This window comes from Cebus imitator, unplaced genomic scaffold, assembly GCF_001604975.1.
Source record: "Cebus imitator isolate Cc_AM_T3 unplaced genomic scaffold, Cebus_imitator-1.0 Scaffold230, whole genome shotgun sequence".
Lineage (NCBI taxonomy): Eukaryota > Metazoa > Chordata > Mammalia > Primates > Cebidae > Cebus > Cebus imitator.
In genome coordinates this window covers 21,570-34,140 of record NW_016107545.1, presented here as the reverse complement: position 1 = coordinate 34,140, position 12,571 = coordinate 21,570, and the positions used below count along the sequence as shown (strand labels likewise).

The window sequence follows — 12,571 nt, the reverse complement described above, 5'->3', positions numbered from 1 at the left end:
CACTAGACAAGGATGCCCTCTCTCACCACTCCTATTCAATATAGTACTGGAAGTTCTAGCCAGAGCAATCAGGCAAGGAAAAGAAATAAAAGGTATTCAAATAGGAAAGGAGGAAGTCAAATTGTCTCTATTTGCAGATGACATGATTGCATATCTAGAAGACGCCATCGTCTCAGCCCGAAATCTCCTGAAACTGATAAGCAACTTCCGCAAAGTCTCAGGTACAAAATCAATGTGCAAAAATCACAAGAATTCCAATACGCCAATAACAGACTTAAAGAGAGCCAAATCAAGAACGAACTGCCATTCACAATTGCCACAAAGAGAATAAAATACCTAGGAATACAACTAACAAGGAATGTAAAGGACCCCTTCAAGGAGAACTACAAGCCACTGCTCAACGAAATAAGAGAGGACACAAACAGATGTAGAAACATTCCATGTTCATGGTTAGGAAGAATCAATATCGTGAAAATGGCCATACTGCCCAAAGTAATTTATAGATTCAACGCTATCCCTATCAAGCTACCAATGACCTTCTTCACAGAACTTGGAAAAAAACACCTTAAACTTCATATGGAACCAAAAGAGAGCCCACATAGCCAAGTCAATTCTCAGCAAAAAGAACAAAGCGGGAGGCATCACACTACTGGACTTCAAACTATACTACAAGTCTACAGTAATCAAAACAGCATGGTACTGGTACCAAAACAGAGATATAGACCAATGGAACAGAACAGAGGCCTCAGAGGCAACATAACATATCTACAACCATCCAATCTTTGACAAACCTGACGAAAACAAGCAATGGGGAAAGGATTCCCTGTTTAATAAATGGTGTTGGGAAAGCTGGTTAGCCATGTGCAGAAAGCAGAAACTGGACCCCTTCCTGACACCTTACACTAAAATTAATTCCAGATGGATTAGAAACTTTAACATAAGACCTAACATTATAAAAAAAAACCCTAGAAGAAAATCTAGGCAAAACCATTCAGGACATAGGCATAGGCAAGGACTTCATGACCAAAACACCAAAAGCATTGGCAACAAAAGCCAAAATAGACAAATGGGACCTAATCAAATGCCGCAGCTTCTGCATGGCAAAAGAAACAGTCATTAGAGTGAATCGGCAACCAACCGATTGGGAAAAAAATTTTTGCAGTCTACCCATCTGACAAAGGGCTTATATCCAGAATTTACAAAGAACTAAAACAGATTTACAAGAAGAAAACAAACAAGCCCATTCAAAAGTGGGCCAAGGATATGAGCAGACATTTTAAAAAAGAAGACATACATGAGGCCAACAAACATCTGAAAAAATACTCATCATCACTGGTCTTTAGAGAAATGCAAATCAAAACTACATTGAGATACCATCTCACGCCAGTTAGAATGGTGATCATTAAAAAGTCTGGAGAAAACAGATGCTAGAGAGGATGTGGAGAAATAGGAACACTTTTATACTGTTGGTGGGAGTGTAAATTAGTTCAACCATTGTGGAAGACAGTGTGGCAATTCCTCAAGAACCTGGAAATAGAAATTCCATTTGACCCAGTAATCCCATTACTGGGTATATATATATCCAAAGGAGTATAAATCATTCTACTATAAGGACACATGCACACGAGTGTTCATTGCAGCACTGTTTACAATAGCAAAGACCTGGAACCAACCCAAATGCACATCTATGGTACACTGGACAGGGAAAATATGGCATTTATACACCATGGAATATTATGCAGCCATCAAAAATGATGAGTTCGTGTCCTTTGTAGGGAAATGGATGAACCTGGAAACCATCATTCTCAGCAAACTGACACAAGAACGGAAAATCAACAAGAATAAAATTTTTTAAAAAAGATAAAAAATGAATATAAAAACAAAAATAAGAACAGAAAATTAAACACCACATGTTCTCACTCATAGGTGGGTGTTAAACAATGAGAATACATGGACACAGGGAGGGGAACATCACACACTAGGGTCTGTAGGGGGGAATAGGGGAGGAACTGCAGGGGGTGAGGAGTTGGGGAGGGATAACATAGGGAGAAATGCGAGATATAGGTGATGGGGAGGAAGGCAGCAAACCACATTGCCATGTATGTACCTATGCAACAATCTTGCATGTTCCTCACATGTACCCCAAAAGTTAAAATGTGATAAGATATGTATTTTTTAATAAATAAAAATCTGGAAGATAAAGTGAAAAAAAATTCCTAGAACATAGTGCAAAATGGCAGACAGAAATAACAAAAAAGTTAAAATATGGAGGATAGATCCAAGAGATCTAGTACCTTTATAATAAAATTTTTGAAAGCAAAACATACAATGGAAGTGAGACTATAATAAAATGCATTTTCTTAAAATGGAAAAAAAACAACCATTACCAGCCACTGCAAAAACATAGCAAATTGTAAAGACCATCAATGCTATGAAGAAACTTCATCAACTAATAGGCAAAACAACCAGATAGTATCATAATGGCAGAATCAAATTCACACATAACAATATCAACATTAAATGTAAATGGGCTAATTGTCCCAATTAAAAGACACAGACTGGCAAATTGGATAGAGTCAAGACCCATCAGTGAGCTGTATTCAGAAGACCCATCTCACACGCAAAGACAAACATAGGCTCAAAATAATGGGATGGAAGAATATTTACCAAGAAAATGGAAAGCAAAAAAAGGCAGGGGTTGCAATGCTAGTCTCTGCTAGAACAGGCTTTAACCCAACAAAGATCAAAAGAGACAAAGAAGGATTTTACATAATGATAAAGGGATCAATGCAACAAGAGCTAACTATCCTAAGTATATCTGCACCCAATACAGGAGCACCCAGACACATAAAACAAGTTCTTAATGACCTACAAAGAGACTTAGATTCTCGCACAATAATAGTGAAAAACTTTAACACACCATTGTCAATATTAGACAGATCAACAAGACAGAAAATTAACAAGGATATCCAGGACTTGAACTCAGATCTGGACCAATAAGAACTAATAGACATCTACAGAACTGTCCACCCCATATCCACAGAATATACATTTATCTCAGAACCACATCACACTTCTTCTAAAATTGACCACATAATTGGAAGTAAAACACTTCTCAGCAAATGCAAAAGAATGGAAGTCATAACAGTCTCTCAGAACACAGTGCAATCAAATTAGAACTCAGGATTAAGAAACTCACTCAAAACTGCACAACTGCATGGAAACTGAACATGTTGCTCCTGAATGATGACTAGATAAATAATAAAATAAAGGCAGAAATAAAGATGTTCTTTGAAACCAATGAGGCCTCAGAAGTAATGCCTACATATACAACCATCTGATCTTTGACAAACCTGACAAAAACACAAGCAATAGGGAAGGGATTCCCTATTTAATGAATGGTTTTGAGAAAACTGGCTAGCGTTATGCAGAAAACTGAAGCTGGATTACTTCCTTATTCCTTATACAAAAATTAACTCCAGATGGATTAAAGATTTAAATGTAAGACGTAACACCATAAAAACCCTAGAAAAAAACCTAGGCAATACCATTCAAGACATAGGCATGGGCAAGGACTTCATAACTAAAACATCAAAAGCAATGGCAACAAAAGCCAAAAGTGATAAAGGGAATCTAATTAAACTAAGAAGCTGCACAACAAAAGAATCATTAGAGTGAACCATCAACCAACAGAATGGGAACAAATTTTTGCAATCTACCCATTTGACAAAGGGCTAATATCCAGAATGTACAAAGAATTTAAATAAGTTTACAAGAAAAACAAAACCCCCATCAAAAAGTAGACAAAGGATATAAACAGACACTTATCAAAAGAAGACCTTTATGCAGCCAACAAACATGAAAAACAAAGCTCATCATCACTGGTCATTAGAGAAATGCAAATCAAAACCACATTGAGATACCATCTCATGCCAGTTAGAATGATGATCATTAAGAACTCAGGAGACAATAGTTGCTAGAGAGGATGTGGAGAAATAGGAACACTGTTACCTATTGATGGGAGTGTAAATTAGTTCAACCGTTGTGGAAGACAGTTTGGCAATTCCTCAAGGATCTAGAAATAGAAATTCCATTTGACCCAGCAATCTCATTACTGGATATATACCCAAAGGATTATAAATCATTCTAATATAAAGACACATGAACACATATGTTTATTGTGGCACTGTTCACTATAGCAAAGACTTGGAACCAACACAAATGCCCATCAAAGATAGACTGGATAAAGAAAATGTGGCACATATACACTGAGGAATACTATACAGCCATAAAAAGGACAAGTTTATGTCCTTTGCAGGAACATGGATGAAGCTGGGAACCATCATTCTCAGCAAACTGATGTAAGAACAAAAAACCAAACACTGCATATCCTCACTCATAATTGGATGTTGAACAAAGAGAAGCCATGGACACAGGAAGGAGAACATCACACACTGGGCCATGTCATGGTGTGGGGGGATAGGGGATGGATATCGGGGGGTGACAAGCTAGAAGAGGGATAGTATTAAGAGAAATACCTAACGTAGATGACGTGGTGATGAATGCAGCAAACCACCATGGCACATGTTAACCTATGTGACAAACATGCATGTTCTGAACATGTACACCAGAATGTAAATTATAATAAGAAGAAGAAGAAAAGAAAAGAAAAAAGGATCTGGCCACTCCTGAAATGTTTCTAAGAATGTCAGTAGAGAAGAGAGCAGTCCAGTAAGGTCAGACATAAAAGAGTAGGGTCACTCACACTTGGTTTTTCTCAACTCCTCCAAAAGGCAGCAGGCTTCCTCTTGAACACGGTCCTCAATGCTCCTCTTTCCCATCCCAAAATTCCGCAGGGTCATGAGGGAGAAACGCCGGGTCTCCTTCCACCTGTTTCCATTGCTGAAAACCATTCCTAACAGGAAGAGAAACATAAACTAGGAGGAAGATCCCAGGCAAGAAAGGAAGCTGACACTGAGCAGCCACATAGATGGGCCAAGCTCTGCCCAAGCTCTGCAAGTCTTTGTTTTCCATCCTCCCCACCCCGAAGACCAATGCTGAAACAGGCACATTCACACCTACCATATCCTCTGTTAGCTCTTTCAGCCACTGGGAAATGGCCTCTTCCAGAAAACTCATCCCCACGATCAATCAGGGCTTCCTTCACTACTTCATATCCATGCAGCACCACTGTGCGTTCCAGGCCAAAATACAGAGTGAACACAGGGCCATAAACTTTTGAGAACTAGAAAAGGAGATGGAGATAACAGCAAATGAAGTCACTATTTTGTCCGCTTTTGTCCACTTACTGAGCCTGACTAATATTTTCATTGTATTTGTATGCTTTTATTCAGCCACATAGGCTTCAAATATTTCTGAATTTTATATATAAACATGATGATGGCTATTATGCTGAACTTTATATATAAACATGATTATGATTAATCATTGTTATAATATAATAATTGTTATATATAATATTATAATGATGATTAATTTACTTGCCACTCAGATGGTCTATGATGCAAAAGGCAATGGTTAAACAACTGCTACACAGATTACAATTAATCCTCACATCAACATATTCAGCAGGTCTATTGCTCTATTTTTAACAAAGAAACTGAGCTCAGAGAATGACAAATTTATTTTCAGTATCCCACAGCTAACCCAAATTTGAAACTTTACTTATTCAAACAGTGATGCTTGAGAAATTTATCAGCACTCTTGTGTCCACCTTAAGACCAATATCCAGTTTCAAGAACTAACAATTTCCTGGTCTAATAGCCTTTTACGACTAACATGCATCATAGCATTCATAGTAAAAATACCTCTCTATGACTCCACCTCAGACTCCCAAAAATCCACATAGAGGCCCCCATTGCTGGATCAATGGTCCTCACAGCAGTACACCTAAAATTAGGTGGCTATGGGATTATACGAATCACCATAATCCTTAACCCCCTAACAGAGTTTATAGCTTATTTCTCATACTATCCCTATGAAGAATAATCTAACAAGCTCCATTTGTGCCAAACTAATCTAAATTCACTCATTTCTTACTGTTCCATAAGCCATACGGCACTTGTTATCATAGGTATTTTCTTTCAAATGCCCTGAAGTTTTACAGGTGCAACCACCCTAATAATTGCCCATGGACTAACCTCATCCCTATTAGTCTGCCTTGCAAAATCAAACTACAAACGAGTTCATGGCCAAACCGTACTACTAACTTGGGGGCTCCAAACACTTCTCCCCCAGTAGCCATGTGATGACTCCTAACTAGCCTTGCCAACCTTGCCCTTCCACATAACATCAATCTAGTAGGAGTACTCCTCATAACTATAGCCTCGTTCACTTGAGCTAATCATACCATCATGCTTATAAGACTTAATATACTAATCACAGACCTTTACTATCTATATATGCTAATTGTTACACAGCAAGGGCTATTCATACATTATATTAACACTTTTAAACCATCTTTCACTTGAGAAAATACCCTATACTTATATATCTTCCACCCCTCTTCCTACTATTACTAAACCCTAAGGTCATTTGGGGTTTATATATTGTAGCTCTAGTTTAATTAAAACATTAGTTTGTGGATCTAATAATGGAAGTCTATAATGTCTTATCTACCACTTATCTGCTTTTGCTGGTCCTGAACCCACAGCTATTTCTTTGACAACAGGCATAAATTAATTCTTCAGAGAAGTTCAATTTTCACAGCTATTCTGAATAAAACACATGGTTAATATAGTACAGGGCTTATTTAATGAAATCTCTAATAACTAACACGTTCCTTACCATTTACCATCAGCCAAAAATTATAGCAAATGGCTATAAAGTGAAGAAGGAACAAAGCACTTCAAATTATTGCCACTTTGTTATTTTGAATCTAACATGCAAAAACCGACATCTTTTTCTACTCACAAAATGAGTGATTTCATTCCGCTATTTCTGACACTGACAAACTGGAAAAGGCAACAAAAGCCTTTCAAAGTATCTTACTTTACAATGATCTCTTGTAACAATGTACCTCTAGGAATATACTTTATTTGAAAATAAGGTGAATTTACTTACGTTTTGCAAGCCACTGAAGGAGCATACTTACATTGGTTAAGGATTTGGTGATGTCCTTAATATCTATCTGTAGGAGATTTCCAACAATTGGGAGAGGAGTGGGGCCAGGAGGGAGTTTTCCTCTTTTAGAGCTCTGTTTCCAGAGTGAAAGGAGAAGCAAACAGGAGAGAGAGAGCACAAGGACCACAAAGGGATCCATTGAAGCTTTCTCTTCTTACTAAGACAACTGTGAGATTGCACTCCAAGCCTTTTATAACACTCTATGCTAATTCAGTGTGTGCCTCTTTGACGTATAAAGTGACCAATCACCTAGGTCCACTATATGACTCTCTTCTGAAAGAACTTTGACCCACTGATAAAGATAAAAATAAAACATCCTTTGATCTTGTTCTCCTTCATTCCAGTACCCACTCTGTACATTCTGGTTTCTTTGTACTTGGTTGGAGCCTAGGTATTGGTAATTTTTAAAAAAACTTTAACCTAAGTGGTTCCAATGCACCATCATAATTGAAAGCATTAAAGTAAATAATCCGATGCAAAAAAAATCATTCAAAATTCTGAATTCTTAATAACCAGTTGGGAATTCATGATTTTGAGGAAAATGGATGTGCCTTGTATATTTAAAAAGTATGTCAATGCTATATCAAAGATTAGGAGACTTTGTCCTTTAAAATGAAATCCTTTCAAATATTATAATATAGCCTACTAAAAATACAGCAGCCTAAATATGAAATAGCTAATATAACTCATACATCTTAAATAACCAAACATATATCAAGTAAATTAGCTTAGCAGATATAAACACTTCTATCATTAAACCCCATTAAAAAACACGTGAAGGTAGGAATTGTTATTTTTTATTTTTCAAATGAGAAAAGGGAGATCCTGGGCAAACAGGACACCTGTTGGTGCCACACAGCTCATAGCTGGCAGAACTAGGATTGGAGCTGAGGTCTTCTGATGCCCATTGTGATTCATTATCTCATATACCAGAGCTGCCTTAAGAACAATTTTAGCAAAACAAAACAAACTTCCAAACATTAGTTATTCTGAATATACACCACATTGATTCTGTTTATAAAACAGGCTTCACATTAAATAGAACCCTTTATTTGTCTGTAAGAAATACAGCACCAGAGATGCTCATGAGAAGAAATTAATTCTACCTTCTCCATCACTGCAGAGGTGAAATGCTCAGTGTAACTGAGGGAAGAGCCAATCTCAGAGAATTTGGTGCTAAGGGATTGAGAAACTAGGGCTTCTCGACCTCCCAGTCACCTCCAGACATGGCTGCTTTCTATGGTTTTTTGGTCTCTTATTTTCAGAGATAATGTAATAATGCACGGCAACCAAAGGAAATTATGAACAGAACAGTTGTGGATGCAATCAAGGATGGGAGGTAGGGAAATCAGTAAATGGACCCACAGCACAGAACCATCCCAATGTATAGGCCTTAACAGGAGCTGACATTTTGAGTTGAGGATCTAAACACAACTAGAAAGATACACATTACTAGATCACTAATGACAATACTTATGCAAAACCATTTTTAAATATAGTATCATATTTGTTCTAAATTGCTTAGTGGGGTTGTTTCCAGTTCTCTTACTAAGAAAAATAAAGTTATGTTAATACACAGTTGCACATTGCTTTACTGTTCATTCTTAACAGGGATTATAACAATTTACAGAGAATTTTCACACCTCATGTCCCTTTGGAATCTTTCAATTACCTTTGCTTACAATAAAATTGATCCATTTCAGGAATGTGAGACCTGAGCCTTAAGATTCATAACCTTAGCCAAGAACATGGTGTCTGCTAGTGCTACAGCTGAGACTGGAACCCATAACCCCTGTGTCTTGAAGGTTTCATTTCAAGCAAAACATTCAGTTCAGTTGAGTCCACCAATATTTACTGATTGTGTACAATCATTCAGTATCTCATGATTCAGTCTAGTAAATGATTTTCAAAATAAACATTAATTTCATCAATAATGACGGCCTCAGTTGACTAGATTGGGAGGTCAGAAGAGTTTGGTTTTATAACCTTTAATACTTGGATGAGTCCAAGGCCTTGGAGAACCCTTTATAAAGGGCAAATAAAAGCAGTAACTTGGTCTTTGACTCACATAACTCTAAACTCCAACAGAAATACACTACCTGGTTTTGAGTAAAATAAGATCAGTGGCTCTCTTTAGAATAATCATTTCATTCCTCTAGCACTAGGTGTCCCAGTTCTGTTCCTCTTCTCTTCTGCTGAGCTGAGACTCCTTCCTAGACCTTTCAATTTATAGAATGAAATAGACATTTTCTTAGAATCCAAGTTTTTCAACTCCCAGTTCAGTAACATGTCACATCCCATCTCATAGAATTCACATCTCAGTCCAATGATCAGGGGAGTATCAACATTAAGCCCTCCACAGTCACTGAGTAATACAAACCTCAGCTTGACAGCTTGGCTACAATAGTGGATTAGAGTAAGCTTTTAAAAAATTTATTTCTTAACAGCAGTTTTGGGTTGCCAGCAACACTAAGTGGAAAGTATATAATTACCACATGCCCCTTTCCCTGCACTGACACACAGCCTCTCTCACAATCAAGGACTCTCATTAGTTTGGTTAATTAGTTAAAATCAATGAACCAAAATTGACATATCATTATCAACCAAAACTCATAGTTTATGTGGGATTCATTCTTTGTGTTGTACATTCTATGGGACTTAACTAATGCATAATGACATGTATCTGCCATTGTAGCATCCCATATAATAGTTTTACTGCCCTTAAAACCCTCTGTGCTCTACCTGTTCACTCTCCCTTTCTTGCAAGCCCTAGCAACAAATAATCTTTGCAGTGTCAGCATAATTTTGCCTTTTCCATAATGTCATATAATTGGAATCATATAATATGCAGCCTTTGAAGATGTAACTTACTAATATGTATAAAGTTTCTCCATGTCTTTTCATGGCTTGATAGTTCATTTCTTAACACTAAATAACATTTATTGTACAGGTTTACTGCATTGTTTATTCATTCATCTATTGAAGTTAGAATTTCGTTATTCTAGTTAGAATTTCGTCTAACCTTTTTCCAAGGTATTTTGTTTCTTTGCATTGGGTTAGAACCTGTTCCTTTAGCTCACAGAAGTTTGTTATTACCCACCTTCTGAAGCCTGCTTCTGTCAATTTGTCAAACTCATTTTCCATCCTGTTTTGTTCCCTTGCTGGTGAGGAGTTGTGATCCCTTGGAGGACGAGAGGCATTCTGGTCTTGGATGATTTCATCCTTTTTGCACTGGTTTCTCCCCATCTTCATGGGTTTATCTACCTTTGATTTTTGAAGTTGGTGATTTGGGATGGGGTCTCTGCTTGGATGTCCTGTCTGTTAATGTCGAATCACCCATGAGGGTTACAGATCAGCAAGTATTGCTGCATGATCTTTCCTCTGGTATCTTTGTCCCAGAAGGGTACCCACCAGATGACAGCCAGAGCTGTTCTGTATGAGGTGTCTTTTTAGTTATACAGGGGTCAGGGAGCCACTTGAGGAGGCAGTCTGTCCCTTGTCTGCCTACAGAGGCACTGCTTGGCTGTCACGGACTCAGTCCAGCTGCTGTGTAAGCTTCCTCTGGCTTTTGCTTACGCAAGTAGGTATAAGCCTGCCACAGCAATGGTGGACATCCTTACCCCCACCGAGTTCGATCAACCCAGATCGAGCTCAAACTGATGGACTGGCTGTGAAACTCTCAAGCCAGAGGGCTTCAGTTTGCTGGTCTTTTGGGGGGTGGGACCCACCCAGCCATATCACCTGTCTCCCTGCTTTCAGCTCCCCCCCTTTCTGGTGAGGAGGTAGCTCCACCCCACAGGCACACTCAGTGCTAGTCAAAACATTCACCCAGATGGCATCTGCTGGAGCTGCCACTCAGATCTATGTTGGCAACTCATGGTGCTTTTCAGCCCAGCAAGGATCTCCTGGTCTGTGGGTTGCAGAGAGCATGGGTGAAGTGTAGCATCTGAACCAGAGGGCCGAGGGGGGTAAGCCTCTGATTCTCCAGTCAGTTGCACTTCCTGGATGAGGCAGCACCCCATCCTGCCATGGTTTGCCCTCCTTGGGCTACAGCCACATTCAGTCCCATTGAAATTAACCTGGTACCTCAACTGGAAATGCAGAGATCACTCACCTGTGTGTCTGTCACTGGGAGCTGCACTCCAGAGCTGTTCCTATACAGCCATAAATTCTCCCAAATCTTATCTGTCCTTTTTTTTTTTTTTTGAGATTTGAATTCAGGTTTATTAGGCTCAAAATTCCTTTAATAAGCCATCTTTATTTTTTAGTGCACATTATTTTATTTTTTTTTCTCTTCACAAATTATTTTTATTGTACTTTAGGTTCTGGGGTACACATACAGATCATGCAAGATTGTTGCATAGGTACATACATGGCAAAGTAGTTTGTTGCTTCCATCCTCTGGTCACCTATATCTGGCATTTCTCCACATATTATCCCTCCCCAACCACTCCACCCCACAATGTCCCTCCCCTGTCCCTCCAACAAACCCCAGTGTGTGATGTTCCCCTCCCTGTGTCAATATGTTCTCATTGTTCAACATCCGCCTGTGAGTGAGAACATGCAGTGTTTGATTTTCCGTTCTTGTGTCAGTTTGTTGAGAATGATGGTTTTCAGATTCATCCATGTCCCTACGAAAGACACGAACTCAGCTTTTTTATGGCTGCATGGTATTCCATGATGAATATGTGCCACATTTTCCGTGTCCAGTCTGTCATTGATGGGCATTTGGGTTGATTCCAGGGCCATGCTATTGTAAACAGTGCTGCAGTGAACATATGTGTTCATGTGTCATTTTAACAGAATGATTTACAATCCTTTGGATATACGCCTAGTAATGAGATTGCTGAGTCAAATGGAATTTCTATTTCTAAATCCTTGAGGAATTGCCACACTGTCTTCCACAATGGTTGAACAAATTTACACTCCCACCAACAGTGTAAAAATGTTCCTATTTCTCCACATCCTCTCCAGTGTCTGTAGTCTCCAGATTTTTTAATGATCGCCATTATAACCAGCATGAGATGGTATCTCAATGTAGTTTCGATTTGCGTTTCTCTAATGACCAGTGATGATGAGCATTTTTTCATGTTTGTTGGCCTCATATATGTCTTCTTTTTTAAAGTGTCTGTTCATATACTTCGACCACTTTTGAATGGGTTTGTTTGTTTTTTTCTCGTAAATCTGTTTAAGTTCTTTGTCAATTCTGGATATAAAAGTCCTTTGTCAGATGGATAGACTGCAAAAAATTTTTCCCATTCTGCTGGTTGCTAGTTCACTCTGATTGATTTTTTTTGCTGTACAGAAGCTCTGGAGTTTAATTAGATCCCATTTGTCTATTTTGGCTTTTGTTGCCATTGCTTTTTGAGTTTTAGTCATGAAGTCCTTGCCTCTGCCTATGTCCTGAATGGTTTTGCATAGGTTTTCT

At 38.4% G+C, this 12,571-nt stretch overlaps 1 protein-coding gene across 1 annotated transcript in view; it reads right to left on the bottom strand.

Moving 5' to 3' along the window:
- Window positions 1-7,377, bottom strand: part of CYP2C19 (cytochrome P450 family 2 subfamily C member 19) — an 82,573-nt gene extending 75,196 nt beyond the window's left edge. The window contains exons 1-3 of the mRNA XM_017497368.2: window positions 7,115-7,377; window positions 5,083-5,245; window positions 4,766-4,915 (exon numbers count right to left, since the gene is read on the bottom strand). Of these exons, the coding sequence (XP_017352857.1) occupies window positions 4,766-4,915; window positions 5,083-5,245; window positions 7,115-7,282 (481 nt within the window). The 5' untranslated portion in view covers window positions 7,283-7,377. The remainder of the gene's footprint in view (window positions 1-4,765; window positions 4,916-5,082; window positions 5,246-7,114) is intronic.
- Window positions 7,378-12,571: the final 5,194 nt, after the last annotated feature.